Here is a 23590-nt window from a genome sequence, read left to right on the forward strand (position 1 = left end):
AAAATGAAAATAAAAACCGCATCCACGAGTTTTTGTCTGAGCAGGTTTCCTTTTTTTTTTTACTAAATGGACAAACAGAACACGTGATATATTTTACTCAATTGTAATTTGACAACTCAATCAAAATTCAGAGCAAAAATGAAACCGATATGAAGGTGTCTGAATGCTGAACCCGCCAGTGATACTTTTTGTGATACAACAGCATAAATACAATATTGTGGCCTTTTAAAATTAATACAGCAGATTTTTTACTTGAGATAAACCAAATTTATTATAATTAAGTACATTATTGGCTGAAATTCAGGTTACAGAATAGATCCATCAATGAAAGTCAAGTGACAACGCTGCCTAACCTCCAACTCTGGATTAAGTATTGAGGAAAAGATTATTCCTTCGTACACAAAATCACAAAGCTAGGATTTACAGCTCACTGCATCATCGGTGTCTCATTTATTACACACTCCTGGCATACACCGAATCAACATTTCTAAACAAGATCAGTGTCACACAGAAATGTGCAGCATCCCTTTAGCTTTTCTGTGTTGCCATCAAGGCAATGAGATGAAGGAGAAAAGGGTACGAGGTGGTATCGCTCTCTCTCATTCATGGACACTTCTTTTAGCTTGAAGAAAGAGTGAGTAATTCATTACATCAAGGATTAATTTACTACTTTCCTTTTCAATCATGGGGCTTTTTTTTTCTCCCATCCACCACCACGCTGGTAAGAAAAAGCGATGCAAGCTCTGTGGCAGCCCTTTCTTTCTGGATCAGAATTACAAAATATTGGTGCCATTTTCTGTAAAGATTGCTCGCTGTTGGAGGCCCTACATAATTTGGACCGGAGGGTTTGTCATGGAAAATAACACAATGCGACTGGGCGTTCTGTATTAGATTTCAGCTTTTAGCCTCCTTGACATTTCAAGCTGCATGAACTAATACATCTGTTATTTGTTGATCATTTGATTATTAACATACTTCACAAACCAAATCAGCTGCCCTGCTGGAGACACAAATGCAGCTCAGTAGACAGCCTGGGTTCTTTTTCTCCTTTTCTGCCAAGCACAAACAGACGCAGCGATGCTCAATTCAGCCCTCAATGAAAAGGGGGGGGGGGGGGGCAAAAAAAACAAAAAAACATTTATCGTTCTCTCCTTTTAGCATATGAGCATTCTGACACCGACATGGAATGAAGCCCGTCATCACATTCTAATCTCGAATTTCAGGGCTTTTATTTCACCCAAATGTCATCCTGCTGGCCTTGTGAATTATTGACAGACTGACACCAATGCAAAAGGACACATAAAAGAGGCTAAAAGCTCCGGCCCTGGAAGAGCTTGTCCTCTCCTATTGCCATCAACAGGGAAACAAACTCTGCTAATGCTTCTTTCGACGCTCACACTGCAACTTCCGAGATTGAAGTACCAACAAATGACTGCTGACCTACTGCTGCACTTTACAGGATGTATTTCTGTGCAGCACTGAACCTTTGGTCTTTATAGCAGCCGTCAATTTTAAGAGCATCAAGGAGAAATGGAATTATCTGCTCAAATCATGAATGGATCATACTGCATACAGTCTATTTGAGTCATTCTGGTCTGACTGTTTAGCACTAGCTAGGGGAGCTAATGGCTCGGCTTACAATTGTTTAACTTGCATGATGTAAACAGTAAATGCGGTAAGCTGTGTCAACTAAACATCCATGTGTCCTTCTCTTTTACATAGAAGAGAGAGTTTAAAAAAAAGCAAAATGAATGCAAGCAGAGAGGAGCAGAGTAGAAATTGTCATCAGCAGAGATGAGAAGATGATGAGAAGCTCTGTTTTGTGCTTTTTACTGTCATCTAATCAACCTCACTCTCATGGCTTGCACCCTCAGGCCGCCTTAGTTTGTGCACTTGTTCATTAATCTGTCCATCTCCACCTCTCCGATCTTCTGTCTGCATGCTTACATCTTCCTCTTCTGCATGAACAACAACCTCCACGTTTTGCTCCTCTTTGTTCTCCTCTCCCTGAACCTCTATGCGAACCTGGTCCTTCATGTCCAGGGGCAGCGTTGGGCTGAGGCTGACATGGCCGGACTCTCCGTTTATGCCGGGAGCTCCATCAGCCCCTCCAAGTGCATTCTGGGAGTTGTGGTGTCCATCTTTAACAGGAGAGGAATTGCTCGACTCGTTACTGACGGGGGAGATGTCGCTGCTGCTGTCGACGGATGGCGATCCAGGCACTGAAGGTGGCTTCAGGGGAATCTGCCAAGAAGGGATCTTAGGAACAGCGGGAGTGGAAGGGAATTGTTTCCTGTGGGGAACAAAGATCAGGTAGAGAGGGCGGTGTGACAAAACAGAAAAAGAGGGCCTGATCAGAATTTCATGAAAAACCTCACTTCTCCACAATGTAATAAGCCACAATACAGCACACGGCAACCTCTGATGTACTATTAAATACACTGCCTGGAAATTAGCTCTTAAATAAGGGCATATACTGTTTATATTCTAGCAGGAAGCTGCACACAAAGCACCCAATGCAACTCTTATAATGACAACGCAGAAAATGGCGTTCACCCCCAAACAGCCAGATGTTCATCACACCTCAAAAAGATTATTTGTTTTTGTTTTGTTTTTTTAACTACATCTGCTGCACCTTTAAAGAAAATGTTGAATCGTAATAGGATCAGCATTTTTTGCTAGTTAAAAAAAAACCTTTGGAGGTGATTTGGATCATTTTGACAGGAACAACGCGTTTGGCGACAGATGGTGAAGCAAAGCCTTGATTGTGTGATTCAAGCCTTTGCCAGAAACCTCATTGAGAGAGTCAGGATGAAGTCAAGAAAGCAAATGACAAAGGGATTATTACTGATTAGAACCTACGAATAAAACATTCCCAACTCGATAGTTCTGAAGCAATTTTCACCCTCCCCTGGTTTTCTGAGGTACACTATTACTTCAGGCTTCATTATAGACACTGATACATAATCATGCATGCTAATGGACTGCCTGAGCTGGGCTGTACCTGACTAGATTGAAGAACAAAGCTGGAAGGAACATGGGGACATTAAGATGTATATTACACCAGTATTACCATGTGCTAGATCAGATTTCATCCCGACCAAAAACATCCGTCTCATTGACCAGCAGAAATTCCACTTCGTTAGATATTTATTTTACCCATCCCACGTTGGGAATTTTGAATGAATACATTTCAAATTATGCTATTCTGTTGATTAATCTAAAATGATTCAAATGGACCACATCCAGGAACTCAAAAGTGCATGAGCATGAACACGCACATACACACACACACACACACTTCCATGTGAATGGGATCTGAGGACTTTGTTACCTGCTGAGCAGTAAGCCCTTCAAAGAGGCAATCTCAGCCTTCAACTCTGCAACTGTTTGGTTGTCCAGAAAGTGTCTGGTTGAGAACGATGCCTGTAGGAAAAAAAGAAGTCAGAAACACACAAGAACTGTCACACCCACACACATTATTACCCGCAGTGTCAAGGGCACATGCAGGTTTGCAGCATAAAGTCAATGCAGGTCTTTCAACAACTCCCCTCTTCTCAGTTTCAACAATATAAAATAGAAAAGGTTTCGTTTACAATGTAAACAAAGAAGGCAAATGTAAATGCTGAATACCACATGTTTATTGTTCGTCACCATAACAACCTAATAAGTGCCGGGCTGCTGGACAAACAATGCAACTGCACTCACTCGTATGGCCTCCATTGCTCAGAATGTCCAGTGACGGCAAATCATGTTGTTTTTACATAAATGTAATTTTTTTTTTTAAAGTGTGACAGTGTGAAGTCAAGGAAATATCTTAGGTGAGACTTTTGATCATTGAAGCATCTTGACAAGGAATTGTTTGGATAAGAAGTCTGATGCATAAAAGGTGTGAAACCGATCATGTACTTTACTGCTCCCCCTATAGTCTTCTTCTGAATTAAAATACAAACATGGTGTGAGAATAGGAAGACAGAGTGATGAGAATAGATGGAGCAGAGTGTGAAGACAAGGAAAAAAGTATGATAAACGAAAAGTAAAAACTGCAATTACGACTCTCCTGACTCGCCAGAGAAGCTTGTTATGAAACGTTTGCCCCCCTATCGAGGGTAACTGACTCTTTTGCTCGTAATTAAATCTAAGAGAAATTAATTGAATCAGATCTGAAAGGGATCAGACTCATTTACAGTGGAGGGTGGGAGGCAGAGCAGGAATGAAGGGAGGCAGAAGAAGCAAGAAGAAGAAGAAGATTCTTTCCTTATCAACTCTTAAACCTCTCTGATAAGAAGTCGTGTTTTAGAGGAGGTGCACTGGAGGCTGGCTGAAGACACTCTTATTACAGCAGTCACCTCATTAGAAGCATCTTAATCCCTCGTCTCCCAAGGCACCTGTATAATAAGGCTGGATTCGGCTTCTCTCTCATTTTACAGAGAAAAAAAATGAATTGCTCTATGGGCTGAGTTAAATGACTTGCTGGAAAAGAAGCAAATTGCTCCAAATAAATGAAACGTGTGGTTTTATACACACCTCTATCACTTAGTGCACAAAAAAAAGGTTTTAGAGTAGAATGGCTAACCACCAGCTAAATACATAATATGCATTAGCTACTGAGCAAAGTCATATAATATCTCGCATCAAGACTTGTCACACAACACTACCACTGACAGATGTCTTATTAAGTCTGAATAAACCTAATTAAATGTTGAACCGGGACTGAATTTCAGCTTTGAGATACATTATGTGTGTGTATACACACACACACACACACACACACACACACACACACACAGTGTGGGAATCTTGTGATAAGTGCACTAGCTGCCTGGGTGTATGCAAAGTGGGAAAGTATCAGTGACTGGAGAGACTGAAAGAAAACACCGCTGACTTTAAAAGCCCCACGTCAAGTGTTGACACATATCCAATAGACCACACAAGTGTGTGTCAGACGTGGTGTTTTAACAAACTGCTGATCAAAATATTGAACTTCTGGAAGGATGTAGCAGCTTTTATTACAAAAGCATTATCCTGAAGATCCTTCCAGGTCTACAGAGCAATGATCCAATCATTTCATAAAGGACTTTAAAAAAAAGGTACACATTTAGCTCTGCATCATTATTGTTATTCCTATTAATTTAGCAGTCATGACAATGATTCTTTGTTTATGTATGACATTTAAAGTTGTGCTTGTGTATATCATCTTGACTTTTTATAACGGCAGGGAGTACAAATATTTAAACGCATTAGTGACTTGCGATGAGTTTAAATATCTTTACTTCACACCAGTCAGTTAGAACTGAAGAAACCTCTTGGGTGAAATGGTATCAAAACCTAAACAGAAGTCCATTTGCTTCAGATTCAGCCTTACAAGACAATTAGCATAATAAGGTTAAGTAGACTCCTTTTTATGGGTTTTGTCAGGCCCATATTTGCGCTCCTGTCAGCAAAGCAGCTTTGCATGGAGGCACATGACAGAACGCAACACAGCACTGAGGACAGTTCATGACCACAGGGGTTGGCTGTTCACTGAATCAACCAACATGCGCAAGATTACATCAGTGAGAGGTCCTAAATGTCAGTGCTGGGGTATTTTGTTTTATTACCCAACCCTAATGAACATGCATGAACGCTTGTTCTTTCTTTTCTATGAGAATCAAAGTAGGGTTGCAAAATACCGGGAATATTCAAAATTAAAGGTTTGCTCCTCTCCTCATGCAGATGAACAGATGCAATGTTCAAATCGGTGTATGTGTCAAACAAACAACCCAAACTAAAGTAACGCTTACACAAATAGGTGGGACCCATGACACATCCACCATCAGCAGGTTGCTTTTTTATTTTTATTTTTTTACCATTTATAGTATATATTTCCTTAAGCTAGTTAAAAAGCCTTGTAATTAAGATTTCTTGGGTAGGCCCATTAGATAGGCAGGGATCACCCTTTTTCTACTGGTTAAATAAGTGTTTAATAAAAAGAGAAAAATATTGCGAGCAAAAAAAAAAAAAGCCTATCAACTCTAGCAGCACCGAAGGATGGCAACGCATCTGGCTAAATGAAGATAAATGCCTGTGGACCATTAGCAACAAGATAAGATCTTTAACAAGCCTTGTTTAAGAGTGTCTGAAGGCAAATTAATTCACAGTTACTCCGCCGGCAGACAGTGTGTTTTCGTGTAACACATGTATATTTATGATGGAATTAGTTTCAAAAGGAAGTTCCCAGAGGAGTGTTTTTGAGTGGAAACACTGCTACAGTGCAATTGATTTCACTCCATTTATGCACTTTCCCACTGGCAGTTTGTCTCTTGCTAGTAAGGAGGTGGTTTCTAATCTTCTATGGAGTATCCACTAATAAAGAGAATGATCAGTGAGTTGAGACAGCAGAGCAAACACAGTTAACAGGCAGATTTGTAATGATAATGGAGCAGAAATAGGCTTGGCTGTCTAACACCAGCCATGAATCATCCTGAGGCAAATACTGTATATGCTCAGAATCAGTGTCAGAATACATAAGTGCGTATATACTAATATATATATACACATACAGGTCTGAGAAAATAGTGTGGAAAAAACGTTTTAGGCTGTCAAGTCTGTAAATTTGCATTAATAAATTTCATCGTTTGTGTGTATGTGCATACATGTGAACATGAGTCAGTCTGTCTAAACTCACCTCCAAAATGAGGTTCCCAGTTTAAGGACAGTAAACTCGCGCCGCAATTGAGTGGTTTCCAAACTACGAGAAATATTTACATTGCAGCTGAGGAGACAGAAGCCTCCATGTGTTTTAGGTTAAATGCACATTTCCTCGTTGAGAGGTATAATTGGTAAGCGTGGTACACTTTGAGCAGCGTGGTGCGTAAAACCCCGAAAGCCGCAAACAGTGAAGGATCAGTAGCTCACCAGCTGCAACATCTGTTTCCCATCAAATACCCCGGACCTGAAAACAAGTTCCCAATTTCCCCGCATGGCCTAATACAACAGAGGGTAGCAAGGAAAATTTAAGGTTAAATCAGAGTTTATGATTTGTTTAATGTGCGTTTTGATGTGAATTCTACTTTTTATACACTAAACCTGTCCAACAAGGCCACTCATAGAAAATGAAGAAGAAACTTTTTAATCCAGTCTGTGATTTGAAGATGACGAATGGAAAGAAAAAAAACATCTCTTATCCATTTGAGACTGAGGGAACTCATTGTTTAAAGTGGGGCCTCGAAGCCTTTTGATAGTTCTGCTTCTGACTGGCATAGGCTCAAATCCAATCATCACGACTATGCACACCGATATGCTGATTTGCTTTCGACACCACTAAGAAAGACTGTGTGGCTGGAAACCTGAAGCAGCAAAAAATTACACTCCGACTTGACAGTTTTTAATAAACCTCGTCCAGGGAAGAGATTCCTATTTTTCTACCTCGTTTGTGCCAAAGCAGATGTGTGCGCATATGTTTTCCTGCGATATCCAGATGCTACATTGAAACACCCGCGTGCTTAACAAGCTGTGGAGATAAAACATTGTCTAAGATTGTCTCTTTCAAGAGTCTTTTTTTTTTTTAAGAGCCCAGAGATCATAAAGCAATTTATGAGTGGTGTTATAAAACGCAAGCAACATTTCATTTCAGCACATCATTTTTTTAGAACAATCGCTCAGAATTGAAGTCAAGTCTTATGGTGAATCAGAATAAGTAGATTATGACAACCGTCTATAAAAATCAAAGGGAAGAGATATGACAATATGGTTAAAGATTATAGTCCAAAAATGAGATTCACCATATTTTTTGGCAGCTTGTGTTCAGATGATAAAGAGTATAATAAGACTGTCCGTCTTTAGTTGTTATGACTCAGGGCGAGATGAGAGATCTTAGTACAGAGGCCTGGAGAAAACTTTTTGCCTCTCCTCATCAATCTGGAGAAGCTAACCAGCCTCTTCTGCGATTTCTAAGTTAATATCTGTCTATCAAGCATACCTGGCTTTCAATGGCTTTTTCCACCTTATGATTGAGAATTAATTAAAAACTGCTAAAATCTGTTAAAATAAATATTGTTTACAACATTTTTTTTTTAAATCAGAGTCTTAACAGACACTGCCAGTGAGTCGTTGATGAGCTACCTCTGTTGTAGCCCTTTCCTGAGAGAGATCCTGGATCTTCTGCTGCTGCTGGCTCAGGAGCTCCTGGATAGACACCAGGGTCTGCTGCAGCTGGCCAACTGTAGAAACAAGCAGAAGCAAGCTCAGCACACTTCAAAGTCACCAGAAACAAGGGAAGTAAGTCTGTGGGATAAGTCCGACGAAACTGAATATTTCCTTTGCAATGATAGAACTGATGAGACTCAACTCGTGTCAGTGATCAAAGGTGTCCTCTAAGAATTGCAATCAATGCTAATAACAGATAGTTTCAGTCATAGCTTCTTGGTCCAAGGCGCTGGGGTTGATGGTGCGCAAGGGGGGTGGGGGATAGGATGGAGATATTAATCTCTAGTGCCTGAACTTAAATCAAATAACAGTCTCTAACCTTCCATTATCCACCCAGACACTGCCTTCTAATGCATCTTAAATCCTCAAACGATCAACAAAGGAAAAAACAAGGCTCTCATTTGGGAGGAGGCTGCCAGACAAAATGTCCCCCCTAATCCTAATAAATATTGTTCTTTTTCCATTGACTTTGAAGATTGAATTAGTTCAAGTGTTGGTGTTGGACGAGGGTGTATGATTTCAAATAACACCAGGCACAGTTTGTTGCCCCCTGCTTCCAGTCACGCGTGTATTACCAAACAATACATTAAGTTTCCCCGAGCTGATTATATTACAGAAAACCAATAAACATTCATATAAATCATGGCCGTGTAAAGTGTTAAATCAAGCTTAATAGGATTAACATCAACAGATATTGTGGCGGCCCACTGCTGAGGTTGTCAGGCCAATGGTTAAAAGCCTGTGCTGCAGCTGGCTGGACAGGATGTAAAGAGCCCTCGTCTCACATTAGCCCAGGCTAGGACAAAAGACACAGCCTGGCTTGAAGGTTGTGAAAGAAAACAAAACAGACAAAATATTTGATCCTTCAAAGAAGCTAATATCTTGCAGTGACACCTGTGTTTAAATGGGTGGAGCTGCATCAATATGGGTGGGGTGCTGAAACGTTTGATCCTTTCATGTATGCAAAAATCCTACGGGAGATGGAGTTTGTGCAGGATCATCAGTTGGGGCCAAAGACCATTGTGCAAACACTTAGAGGTTGTTACTCAGTTTGTGATGCAGAGTGTGACCAGCCCTTCTGAAGAAGGCAATAAAACTAAAATACCAAAAAAAAGGTGCTACCATGACAGGGCTGTGCTCACACTAAATCAGGAGCTTGCCAATGAGTTTCCACATTGCCACAAAACAGCTTATCCAGATGTGTGGGTCAGTCTGCCATCTTATAATGACGTGCCTCCTGGATTACTGCTGGCACCACTTTTTCAGCCACTTCAGCAAAACACAAAGTTGAAGACTTTGTACTGTCAAACATGACAAAAATGCTGAACTTCTTATCTGCAGCAATCACAGATATGGAGCCAGGAATAATGAAATCAATGACTTTGGCCCGGCATGAATCAGAAAGTGTGTGTGCGAGAGAGAGAGTCTGAGATAAGATGATGTGTGGTTTGCAGCTGCTATGAGGAGGGTGCACATTGTGTATTCAGTAAATTATTCAGTAAATACCTGCATATAATGTACACTACATATGTCCAGTCCTGTCGCTAGCTTTAATGGCCAGCTGGTCACCAATATGGCCCCCGCCAACAAAGAGTGCCCACACAGTCGCACGATTCTGTTACAGCCTGGCTGTGCTGAAGGAGTTCCAAGATCCATTCATTAATTGTTTGTGTGAATTTCTAGGCAAATGATAATAGGAGTCAAGGCCCCATCTCTGGAGACGGGGGGCTTCTGAGAGAAACTAATGTGATGCCCATGCAAAAAGAATATACCGCCTCATTGTGAGTGGAACTGGAGAAATATATGAACTATTTAATAAAAGGGGTTGAAGCAATTGGTAGCAGTAAAGCAGTGGGGTCCCTATTAGTCAGCAGCAAAGAGAGATGGATCAAGAGGGACAGCAGACAAAGAGAAAATCCAGTGTAACAGCAACCCCTCTCCCCAACTGTCATTAACTACAACAGCAGTTGGGCTGTGGCAATCATAGCAAATTAGTTCCCCAGACTGGCTGAAGAAAAGACGCTTGCTTTTGTTCACCTATTCCTTGCAAACACAACCGGACTCTTACCATGAAATCCTGTCTTTGCCTACAGACACCGCAGGGCAGTTGGCACATATCCAGATAGTGATAAGAAGAACAAGAATGGGCAGTGAAATAGCCAGAGGATGCATGTTTGCATAGTTGGGCGAATATGACCATAAAAGAGCATATATTTGTTAATCAGATTCAGGTTTGGCGCACCTTGCACGCACTGTTTGCAAGACAGAAAACATGGGTGTGACTGGATATGATAACAGCCGTATCTTCATCCACACTGTGTTGTTCCGTGACAGGCGCTGTAAACTGAAACACTTAATCTGTTTTAATTTGGAAATGAAGGGACAATCAACAAAGGACGCTTGTATTGGAGCCGACGTGGCTGTCAAGTGAGAGCGCAGGCTCCGAAAGGAGCATTTGTTTTGACTCCGCTGTCTGTTCACAGCTCACAACCACCGATAACGACAAGCATGACAGTAACTCGGTGCTCTCCTACCTCAAAGTGTGTTTTCCTCCTACAGGTGTACCAGATAGTATACTACCTTATGAAATCCAGAAGGGAATTTATTTGATTCTAGTTTTGTCAAAACTCACTCTCTTGGAATGACTTAATGCTTGATCCGATGTCCCATTATATTGTGCCTCAAGTTTATTTTATTGGAACATATACTATATGTTACATTTAGATGTTCAAATGTCTTAAAACACCTACATCTATTTTATGAAGGATCTGTGCGTTTACATTGTCCCAAACATTTCCTTCTTCAAGGTAACAGGGAATTTCATTGATTGGCCTGTAGCTACAACTTCAGAAGGAGAGTCAGCAAATGTTACTATCCCAACGTTCCTGTCTGGGTCATGACAGACAAGACAACTCCCATGATTCCACACTACTGACACTGTCAACAAACTACTTTATTTTTTATTTTTTTTTGACTAAGGGACATCTAGTCCCAAATTACTGAGCATTTAACTTGAATTTTAATAATCTAATATTATCTGAGAAAACACAGTGGCTGGTATTGTACCTTTTCATCTCTCCAGATGTGCATCTTTAAGGGATTTTAACTTCCAGGTAAAAAAAAACGGCAGTTCAACGCCACTGCTAATAGACCAACACGTTCTCAGAGTGCCTCTCTCATTTACACCTCTCTTGATTTTTAATTATACAGACAAAGAGTGAGGGAAGCCACTCTTACTCTGCGTCTCGCTCTCTCTCTCTCTCGCCCTGCCCGACAGCCAGGTTGTGATTCCTCACCTGTCCAATATGGGAGCCGCACCTGTCACCATGCACTTAATCACACTCGGGCCAGTGCTGGGTCCAGACCCCACATAGTGCCACGTAGCATGCGCGTCCTACACACAGACGCGCATACACCCATACTCACACAGAAAATGAAAATGAACTTTCTCACCAGCGATGGGGAGGAGGGTGGATCATGATGATGGAGGTTTGGATGGGGGGGGGGTTGGTGCAGAGGGAGAAATGGAGAGAAGGGGGGGAGTGAGAGAAAGGATGGGATGGGGTGGGGTGGGGTTAGAGAAAAGTTGTCATTTCCCAACTCCTCATTAATATTCCGAGGTTAAGAGCTTTTCAGCGAAACGTAATTAATTGAGCCAGAGCCTGACAGTAAACAAGCAATTTCAAATTAAAGCAAAATGACAGCAGCATCATTTGTTAAAAATGTGCGGGGGCCCCCCCGATTTTGGCGACAGATAAATGAGGGAAAATGTGAAGGAGCGAGAAAGTGATGAAGATATTAATCTTCACCTGTCTGTGTCAGCGTGCCACTCATTGCCTCAATGTTGCTCTCCATCCTCTGCAGATGCTTCTTGTCCTCTCGCCTGCCCATAATGAGGGGAAGGATGTATTTCTGCAATTAGAAGCACGGCACAAGATTACACTTCTCTCTGGTGGGAAGGAACAGAAAGACAGGGCCACCTCCACTCGGCAGCAGAGGGTCAACTCCATTGTTTTTATTGGACACGTGTTTCATTGTCTTAACCGCCTGATTAGATGCATGCATTTCAAGTATCCAGGCAACCTACGGGTATGTGCACAGTGTTGAAGCCATTAGGAGGTGTGAACATTAATAAGCTATTTTGATAGACTTTTTTTATTGTGGTTGCTTTTCAAGCATAAAAGACAAATAACTGTCGGTTAGCCGCTTCTTTGTTTCATAATCATTGCAAACTAAATATGTCAAGACAAATTTGTTAAACTTTATAGACCAAGCAATTTGTTAATGAAGTTAGGAAAGGATTTGACTTAACTATAATAAAACTAATAGAGAAGACAAAAAAACAACTAGTATCCATTTATAAGCCATTTGCCACTTAATAAAAAAAAACCAGCTGAATTGAAATGAGGGAAGCTTTGGCATGTGATTAGAGCTGAACTCATCAAATAAAATAAAATGTGAACGTGATCACCATAAATTTTTCTTTTTGGTTTCAAAGCTTAATAAAACCAATTTCAGCACTCACAGTCTGTTTGCAGCTCTCTGGGCCGCAACAGTGCAAGTATTAAACACATTTTAGAGAAAACGATTAAATGAGTGTCAACACGTGGTAATTAATAAGTGGGTGTCTGGGAGTGTGGTGTTTACAAGGTGCACCATAGCATAAATAGAGAATGGGCAGAAGCTTGGACATATGGTGCGACTGGCGCTACGCTCGAGTGACACGCCAACCCGTCAGGGGATCTCACCTCCCAGGCGACCAGCGGCCGGGAGCTGAATGAAGGAAAACAGTGGACTGGCACAGTGTGCGTGTTCTTCAGCGGAAGAATGTATGGACAGAGAAATAAGGTACGGGAGACCATGAACGTGCATGTTCAGCATTATGAGAAGCATAAAGGGTCGGGTAAGGATGGATGTACATGATCTCCCTTTCTCTCGTGTAGAGGAGAAAGGCCCGTCACTGCCTCAGCTCCTGTCCTCCACTAAACAGAGTAATGGCTTCCACATGCCACTCAGACTACTACTAACAACCACTACAGGATTAATGTCACAAGGGACAAGGGGCCTCATGAGCTCATATTCAAGGGCTGGTAAGCCCGATAAAAACCAGGACAATGTCAAAAAAATGGTTGTGCGATGTGTTAGCAACAATATTTGCTGAAGGAAACATATCTGAGAAAAGGAAGGATGCGAGTAAAAAAGAAAAAGATGGAGTCCAAATTAGATCATGCTTTGAAGTAAGGTAGGGTGAGTTTAATGCAACATAACTTCTTCTCTGGCCCAATAACTCATCATAAAGTCCACGTTCAGTAATGCTGTGCTGAGAGCTCTTATGGGATAAAGTATGAATAACAAGTTTTTGGAGAGCCATTATCTGCCAAAATAAAAGTAGCTAAAAAGTGTGACTTACTTTGTAAAGATGATGAAAGCCAAATGCGATGCCCACCATAATGATGGTGAGGGCACCATAGTCTCTCCATCTGTAGCCTGCTGGACCTGGCGCGGAGGATCAATCACTTAAACACAGTATTGATGAGACTAATTTACTTAAGCACTGACAATATAAATACAGTACATTAACTGTGACACTGAAACCAAATATAAAGAATCAAATTAGTCACTTGATCAATAAATCAGAGACCATTTTTGCACTTTGCATGCACTTTATATTTTATATATGTACATTTCCACCCAGTCTGGATATCACTTATTTTCCATTCACAATAGAAAGGCTCAGAGAAAGGCTAAATTATCTCATGAGACCTGTTTGTTTTCAGTACTCATATCTTAATTATTGAATTCAGGATTATTTCAACCAAACCAGAAATGATTATGGACAGTTTCAGTGAGTTTTAGTTTGTCAAGTGTGGTTTCTGATGACAAAGTATTTAATTTAATTTTTTTAAACAACAGACAAGCATGGATTGAGTGTATGTATGGCCATATTCTGTTCAACAACCAAAGTTTGCTTAAGAGTATTTGTTTAATTTATACTTTGTTAGTTAAACATGTTTATGTTTATCAATATGTATTCATCATTCATTCATTCATGAATAAATAGTAAGAGAGGCAGCTATCAGCGGTGTCTCAGGTGTCAAGTCCAACTGAAAGACAGGATGGACCAAGCCGAGCTGCTCAAGGTAGTTTCAGAAGATGCACCGATGAACTTGATTGGCAGCCCATCCTTAAATCAATAGGATTTACGACGACGTCAGTCCAACATTTGCAGCTCTAACAGCTGCAACTCTTCTAGGAAGATTTTCCACAAGATTTAGGAGTGTTTATGGGAATGTTTGATCGTTCTTCATTCATTAATCATGTTACAATTGATAATATCATTTCAGGTTTGAATGTATTTATCTAATATTCTGAGCAGAACATACAAATTACATGTTAAAGACAGTTTTAATACATTCTAATACTCCACAGAAATCAATGAGAGCCAATGGAATGTATAATAAATGTAATGTCTATATAGTACCAATGTTGTGGTCCATAGACAGTCAATTCCACAGTGTATTTGTACACATATATTCCACTAAACTATTTCTTTGTGGCATCACAATTGTTCAATCTATTTATTCACGCGTTTAAGTGAAATATTTATTTTACAAAACTGTAAAGGTTAGGTCTAAAGAGCAAACAAGGATGCTATCCTGTTCTTCCTGAAAGGACACTATTGTCTTTCATTTAATTTGGGTGGGGCGCAATAGAGTGTCGTTGTATTAACCTTTAACTGAAAAAATAAGCACATGTTTGTACGTTCGGAAGGTGACTGTTGCGATGAGTGACAGATCATGTGAAATGTGTCATAGCGTAAGCCATCATGTGGGTAGGCCAACTGTCTGTAAACGCGGAAACTCCCCACACAAGCAAGGTGCTCAACTGGAAAGGCCACTAAACAACAAAAGGTGCGGTAAGAAAAGTACTGTACAAGTTTCCTATAATTTACTTCGACTCAGCCCAAATGAACAGAAAATGATTAAAGTCTATACTGATATTCTATTCAGAGGTCTGATTTCACTGAATAGCTTGAGTGGTACATGTTAACTGGGTTGAACTAAACCAGATTGATCTTGTACCTTACCACTTGTCTGATTTGACATGCAAATAAAATGGAAAACCCACTGCCACATTGGACTAAATGATATAGTTTCAGGGTGAAAGCTATTTTATTCTCCTCAACTCAAGGGCATGTTTCACTGCTGCAGCAGCATTCGGGGATAAAAGCCTAACCTTTTGCATTGGAAATTTTGAATCATCCTCCAGCATCCATATGGTAACCACATAAATTTGAGTCTTCATCACCATTATAGCTGCAATAGACTGTCAGCTATCCCAGAATGCCATGCTTTGGAAGGACAAAGGAAATCCTTGGAATGGGTGGTTGACCCTGAACAAGACTCAGTGCATCACCAGATGTCTTCACTTGCTCTTTAACACTCCACACCACCCTACCCAGGACCTTTCATTCTTCCAGTGTCCCTCCCTTATCCTCTACCAGCTCCACTCTACCATCTTCCTTTTTTTTTTTTTTTGGTCACTTAAGCTGTGGAACTGTGGTCTCCATCCCCCGTTTTTCCAATCACCTCTCAAATTTATTGGGTTCAGTGGAGGCCTTCCTGTCCTTCTACCGCGTGGAAATAGAGATCAGAGCATCCATTACTTCGACAGAGATGGATGCGGGTGCCCATGCACCATCCCCATAACAAGGACATCAAAGGGAGGTAGCCCCCTCTTTTCAGCGTGACCCCCCATACAAGACTCCCTGCTCTCACCTTATTATGCAGCTCCCTTATAGCCATTTTGATATATAAAAAACCCCCACTATGGACGGAGAGCCCACGAGTCTCCCTAACTACATGGCCATCCCATCAACATCACTTTCATTACAAAACATGAGATGCCAGGGGAGTCAAGGACAGTGTGGTAATAAATGAGGGTGGAATATATCTGGAATCATTGTCATATAGGTTAAGCATTACGCGGACTTCATTCTGCATTGGTAAATCAGTGGACAGCATTCATAACCTCATATGGTAATAAAGATACAGGTTGCGGTGCGGGGTCCAGGCGGAATGTAACCCTTTGGAACACAATGGCTAAAGACTTCATACTTGTGTCACATCCCCTGTATCTGAATTCATACTCGTAGCGAATGATGCTTGGCATCAAACGATGTCTGCAATACGCGTAAAGCTCCTTTTGTTTGGTAAAATATCCTAGTTTAGTGGGGATAAATCAATTAAAACAACAGAACACACCTCTGCTGGCAAACCTGGACAAGAAGTTTGGATTAGACTTGACTTCTCAGTTGAGATGGTGCACATAAATATTAATTTTATGCACAACAGGAGGAAAGGGTATGTGCGCTCACTGTAGGGTGCAGCAACTAGCTGAGGATTATGGATTGAATGAGGGGGCCCCACATGGACCAGAGGTAGAAATTCTGTGCTGTCAGAGCGCTGGATGGCCAATTCCACCTCCTTGTCCGTTAGCCCTGAAAATACAACACACACATTTAAGACATTTCAAAAGGTAGGCTTAGTGACTGCATGTTAATGCAAAACACTCAATGGCTCCTTGGCTACAATAATATACGCTTAAATACTTCCCAAGCACCTCACAAATCTTTTAACTACAGTTCAGAGAAAACATGTCATATCTTCATTCAATCTTACCCACCCTCTTCTGAAAAAAGACATTTTCATTTTATAATTCCAAAATTCCAGTGGGAGTTTCTGTTTCAGAGATATGCATCACAGGAGGATAGTGTGAAAAGGTTCACAAAATGAAATCTGAGACTCTGCTTGCCTATTAACTGCCACCAAAGGCAAGGAAAATAAGTCCGTCCACTTCTTCAGTCATATTTCCCATGTGGAGATTGCGTACGCCCCAGACGGCTAAAATGCATTATTTTAATTTCTTCATTGTAATGTAAATGTATTACATAATTTTGCAAATGCCAATATAATTTAATCTTCAGATCTTTTTTTAATGATTTTAGTGATGATTAAATTGCAAAGGGTTCCCTGATGGGGAATCAGAAGGGAGTAGAAGAAAAAAAAAATCTAATATGAACATATCCTTTTGTGACAAGAAAGGATTTTATTTCAGGCTCCATATGCTGCCGATGCCGTGGCTCATCATTTAATGATGATCGTACGCTAAATAAAAGAAAATAATTACAACTTTAAATGAATTACAGAAAGAAAGAAGAAAAAAAAACTAGCCAATTTATAGCAAAACAATTGTCTGTTAAAGTCGGACCATGGTAAGTATTGCTCATTGGCTGTTTGGAAAGGGATTCCGTTGCACTTCTTCCAGAGATGCCTCTTCTTTTTCTTGGCATCGTCTGTGTTAAGTATTATCGTAAACAGAAACAGCAGAAATGTACCTTCTTGAGTTTGGTACCATATTAAATAAACCAATGATTCCTTACACTTGAATATCTGCTTACTTAGTGTGACAGTGTGAAATCTGACATGTTGGTTATACCTCTATCACGTCAACCTATCCTGGTATCAAAAGCAAAAAGGAATTCTGCGGTAATCTACCAACCATTTTAAACCCAGAGGAAGTCCCCTACACCACCTATTTAACTGCTCCGGGGACATCAAATAGCCATGGAAATGGTGGCATAATTGAAGGCAAATATTGGCTAGTGTCTAGTCTACAACAAATCCTGAGTGCCGGGAAGTGGTGAGCGCCATGTGCCGAGTTTGTGCAGTCAGACTGGACTCCTGATTCAGCCGACCACAGGAGACTATGGTGGCAGACTATTGAGTGATGTTGGGATCTCGGTTTCACAGAAAGAGAAGAAATAATAACATGCTGCAGGTTTTTCCTTTCACATTGAAATGTAATTTTTTATTAATAATCTGAGATTAATATTATATGCACATATTATTGGCCATGAGCATCTTTGATGTTGTTTATGCAGCTAATGTTATTTTATTTAAAACTCGCATAAAAATATATATATATATATATATATATATATATATATATATATATATATATACACAGCTTGAGGTGAGAACAGAAAATGAAAGAGAACTCTGCCCCCCGCCCCCCCCTAAAAAAAGTAGAACTAAATTAAAGTGAGTTTTACATATAAAAAGGGGAAGACCAAAAAAAAACAGGGTTGTGAAATTTATTACAGGCTCCAGAACCTGTGGAGTGACCCATGAACCCCCATTTCAGATTGCCCTGTGGGGAGATTAATTTTTTTTAAAGACATAAATTATACCTAATGATGACACCATAAAAAGAACAATAATGGAAAGCTATTCTGTATTTCATTATACTGTATTATTTGGTGCACCTGATACACACACTGCCTGTTTATGAGTCACCGTATTAGCAGATGCTCAGCCAAAGCATTTGCTTTGACCTTGCCATTCTCATTGGGGCATGAAATTACGGTGCTGGCACCTCGATATTACAGCCATAAATACTGTAAACTGCATATCTGGGCTACGTTTTCTATTGTCTTTCAACATAAACCTGATCGGTATTTATTTAAAGGAAAACCCATTGCTCGTCAGGTTATTTACAGCTCTATTTTCAGTGGCTCATATTCTCTCTGTATTTTTAAAGGGCAAAGTGGCAGCAAGGCTCTTACATTAAATCCATTTCTCCAATTCTGTCAGTTCTGGACTTTATGGGTCAGCACCTAGGCAGGACAGCCAATTATAAAAATTGCTTACTAAAATATTTTTGGGTGATAAAAAAAGGCGAGTGCCTTTTTTGACTGTTTTCCAAGACCTGAATTATATAGTTGCACTTGAATTTAAATTCCTTACATTTTGAATATCGCATTTAGAAAAAACAGACAAATTGCATGACAGGGGTCATAAATAGACGGAGGTCAATAGTTTATTAAAAGTTTGAGCACAATTTCAATGTGTTTCACAGTCAGTGCTGGTGAGAGAGATTGTACATGCCATTTGGTTCAGGACAACTGCTTGAAACTCGTGTGCCCTAAATAATGACCACTCTCATAGAGTATTCATTTATGTATTAAAAAGAGGGACTCTGCTTTCATTTTCCTGCTTTATCGCCTTGTGCTGATGACAAAGTAGGTAAGGCCTAGGCTAGGTGGCGCCGTGGAGTAATTTATAACCACATCAATCCCTTTACCTTCTCTGCAGGCCTTGGTCATTGTCATTTTTGTCCGAGAGGTGAGCCCCATAACCCCACTTATAAACAGCATATCTGGGATGATGAACCTTATCCTTACCTTCATAGGAGCTATTGTAATAGAGCAACAGCTTACCAGTGTTCCCTGCGACCCTCGATCACTGGCCCTCCGCTCAGGGTGAAATCTATTAGTATTATTTATTCAATTCAATAACAACTGGGACAGTATAAAAAAGAAATAAGTCAGGCTATCATTTATGTCTCACTGACAAAGCATACATTGTCCCCGTTTCCAATTCTGAATTTCCCTGTAATTCAACAAACTGTGAGCACTCTGTCAGACTGCATTCAGTTTTTGTAATCTAAGAGCGACTGATTGGTGTCAGCTCAGGAGCTGTGGTCAAAATGACATGTTGAAAATGTTGTTGACTTTATCCCCATATTTTTCAGGGTAATTATGCATTTAAACTGCTAAATGTTTGTGAAAATGGTGGTACCAAAATGGGGCCCCAACACTCCTTAAGGTTAAATATGTTAATTATAGAGACATAGATGGCACAATGCACTAGATGAGACTGGAGCACATCACATTTCGGTTAAACAAAATGAAATTGACTTCATCATGGCAAGCAATAAGTCAACCACGATTGCTTCAAAATGGTTTTAAATGCAATTCATTTTCCCACTCCACTGGAAAAAAAATAACTATTCTAAACTCAGCCAGTTTATTCAAAAAGGACTCAAGAATGACAGCTAGACATCTTGGACTGCCAAATTGCCAATGGATGCTCCGAAAGTGACGGTTGAAAGGAAACGGAAAGTGTTATTTTCCAACAAACATTGAAATAAACTACACAATTAGGATTTCTATGAGGGGCAAAAAAAACAAAACTGATGTAACCAGAGCAACATCCGTCACCGCATATTGGGGCATAAATTATGTGCAGAGAAATAATATGCACGAGTGAGATTATTGTGTAAAGATTCTGCAACATGCAATCAAAGTGGGCCCTATTTTCTCTTTCATCAGCAGTCCAGCGTAAGTACTGGCAAGAAGAGGATTCCAATTTAAATTCTACTCCACCGGGAGATGGTATTGTTTCATTTTATGTGTGCTTTGACATTTCCGGCCGTTAATATGGAGTAAAATCCTCAAGTATTTACATAAATATTGCATTAAACTGAATTAGAAATTAAGACTGACACATTTGCTGTGGTGATGGAGGGAGAAGTATGATGATTGAGTTTCTAGGTCGAAAGGTTGAGAGGATAGATAGATGTTGGGTACAGAAACGGGGGGCTGTGGAAGCGTTAGCCTGCTGCTGTTTATAGACAAATGTCTATTAAGGCCAAAGGGAAACAGAAAATAAAGCAACCAAAGGGAATTATTGCAACAGATCATATTCTATTACGATTTTTAATTAACTCGTGGAAATTTCATGTAGAATAAATGACAATTTTAAAATGAAACCTTTGTCAATTTTGCAGCTTCACTTTCGAGAATATGAACCACTATTTAAATGTCTTGTTGTGATGCTTCTTTTAACTGTGTCGAAGGATGGAGGATTATTGCGAAGCATTTTCCTGAAGCAGCACAGAAAATTCCACGTGAATGTTCAGAACTTCCAGGTTCACATTTGTACGACTATATGAGTTATCTGACGAGTACCTCAGAGTGCTACTCTAACACACTTTGTGCTTAGAGCTTCTTTACCCTATTTTCACTCATCTTTACCGTCTCTCTTTGAGATCAATGTCCCTACGCAAATTGAGCTCGTGCAATGGAACGGACTTTCCAAAATAAATCTGCATTAAAGTATCATACATATTTCATGGACACAAAGTGCAGCAAGAGCAAAGCATTGGAGAGTGGAACTTCGCAGAGTTCGCAACAAAGACTAAAGTAAAAAGAAAATACGGTGGTAGTATGACATCATTTTGGTATTGATGAGGCCTTATTATATTGGAGAGACCCAACAGAAGATTATGAACATGTTTCAGCTGTCAATAATTTGACAAAGACAGAAATTTAAAGATATCGAGAGTCATTAGAGCCATGGGAGATGTGTGTAGGAGCAGCCGGCAACCATGGATTTGGTTTCAAGTTACAGTCCCATGTCACGGAGCTTTCAGGCTCACTTTTCACCGTTTGGTTACTCTAATGCTGCAGGCCAAGTCCCCAAACACGGTAGAGGAGCAGTCCCCTAAGAACACAACTGTTCTGCGAAGAAACTGAAATAAAAATACTAACAAAATGGTCTCGCTGAGGTCAGACAGAATTTCTCAATCGCTGACCAACTGTAATAAGTACATGGTGAAATTGTGCACATTTCCATCACTATTAGTAAATTGAACCAATATAAATTTAGAGAAATACAACAGTTTATTTCCCAAATAATATTGTATGATGTGTAAGAAATCACCTTGCTGAATTGCTCAGAAACGTGAGCCACCATTCCTGCATAGAAAGCCCCCACCCCCCCTGTGTCATACCTCAAATGTATGATTACAGTTAAATTAAGTAAAAGGGTTAAAATGCTGGAAGGCAGTATTGATACTTCCATTGAAATGCAGAGGGAGTTTGTCAATATTAATTTTCCTGAACCCAAAGGAGCATCTCAACTGGTGTGTCATTTATTCACAGGGTCTGATTCAAGCACTCTGAAGCTAAATCGACCTCCCTTAGACCCCCCCCCCCCAGGGCAAACAGCTACAGCCACAACCTTTGACCCTTTGTGAAGTAAAGTGAAACACTCCCAAAATAAAATAAATAAAAAAAGGTGCAGTATCTGCAAAACTGGACGACCACATGGTTTACAATATTAATACACATTTGTGAGAGACATGCAGTATATTTTGAATAAACCAAGATCGAATCAGATGCCGCTCACCTTTTTTCTTCAAGAATGCTTTTCTGGTGGCCAAAGGACTCTCTCGTACTTTAGGGTTTTGTAGAAATTTAACAGCTGTGGCAATCTGGGAAGAAACAAATGTGATTTTACTCCTCCGTTCGAGATGGCATGAGAGGAATAAGATCAAGTCTGCACATCTGCTGATGGTGTTTTAACAGCACAAATCTAGGCCGAGAACATCTTTAAGGATTAATTGTAAATCAAGACCCCCCCCCAGCCCTCACAACCAGAAGAGAGGAGGAATGACCACCTGACCAACTTTCAGCTAAATGTTGGGAATGTTCAAATCAGCAGTTATAAAATTAACCCATCATCAAAAGTGCTGGGTAAATGGAGTGTGGAGCTTAATTTGCCATTACCCGCTTAAAGACAAACTTTCATTCTTAAGTGCACAGAGGAAGAAAATCCATACTTTAATACAGAGGTGATCATTTGTATCTTATAACTTGAGAATCCTAGGCTGAAAACTTCAGTAATTCCTCCAGTTTAAAACCCGCTATGATCAAATCATCCAGCCTGAATGTTATAATGACTTGAAACGTTAATGCACTAGAACGTTAAATAGCATCAGAACATCAGTAGTTTTAAGTGCACAGCGTTCATCGATTCTATTATGTTTTCCTTCGAGATGCACCTTAATTTTCCACCCCAGTATGCATTTCCAAGAACTGTAAGGAGAAGGAAAAAAAATCTCACTCAAATGGCATTAAAACATAAATTTGAAGTGGGCGCCATGAAGTGGCGCCTCCTAAAATAGATGAATATGTAAGAACACAGAGAAAGGTGAAGCACAGCAGAGGGGAGGTTCAGATGACTTATCGCACCTGTGGTCCCCATGATTCAATTGGAAAAGTCATCCCTCTAATAGGTTGAAAGGTTTTGATTACTCTTCTTTTCTCTTAGTGTTGAAAGATACAAAGTGATTGAGCGCCCTGCCAGTGGTAATTCGTTTTGGGTAATGCATTGCATATACTATGAACCCTGTTCAATCCCGAAGAATTGCCGTTTTAACTTGTCCAAGGAGTAGGTGTGGCAGGGAAGCTGCGTAAAGAGCTAAACACACAGTACAGTATGCAAGTTTAAGGAACTGGACAAAATAGATTCCTTCCTTTGCCTTTCCAATTCTGTAATTAGGAACATGATTGAGAATATATTAAGCACCTACAAAACTGCAATAGAAGTACCCGTAGCGTGAGGATGATACGGAGAGTTCATTTTACCGAAATGTGTCAGATTAATTCTAACACATGCTATCACAATTCACTTGTGATAGCACCAATCTACTATTTCACTGTGACAATACAGTAACCGGGATGTACATTAGGGCATGCGTGTGGTATGGTATT

General features: G+C 40.2%; 1 protein-coding gene across 1 annotated transcript; it reads right to left on the reverse strand.

Annotated features, from left to right (window-relative positions):
* Positions 1 to 177: 177 nt before the first annotated feature.
* On the reverse strand, positions 178 to 23101 carry pex14 (peroxisomal biogenesis factor 14). Its single transcript, XM_068752085.1, has 8 exons — positions 23069 to 23101; positions 22224 to 22308; positions 16565 to 16687; positions 13598 to 13683; positions 11997 to 12099; positions 8104 to 8201; positions 3335 to 3426; positions 178 to 2293 (listed from the first exon to the last, which is right to left on the reverse strand). Exons 1-8 carry the CDS (start codon positions 23099 to 23101, stop codon positions 1840 to 1842), a joined length of 1074 nt encoding a protein of 357 aa, XP_068608186.1. The 3' UTR covers positions 178 to 1839.
* Between the last annotated feature and the right edge of the window lie 489 nt (positions 23102 to 23590).

The sequence above is a fragment of the Brachionichthys hirsutus genome, chromosome 2 (genome assembly GCF_040956055.1).
Source record: "Brachionichthys hirsutus isolate HB-005 chromosome 2, CSIRO-AGI_Bhir_v1, whole genome shotgun sequence".
Lineage (NCBI taxonomy): Eukaryota > Metazoa > Chordata > Actinopteri > Lophiiformes > Brachionichthyidae > Brachionichthys > Brachionichthys hirsutus.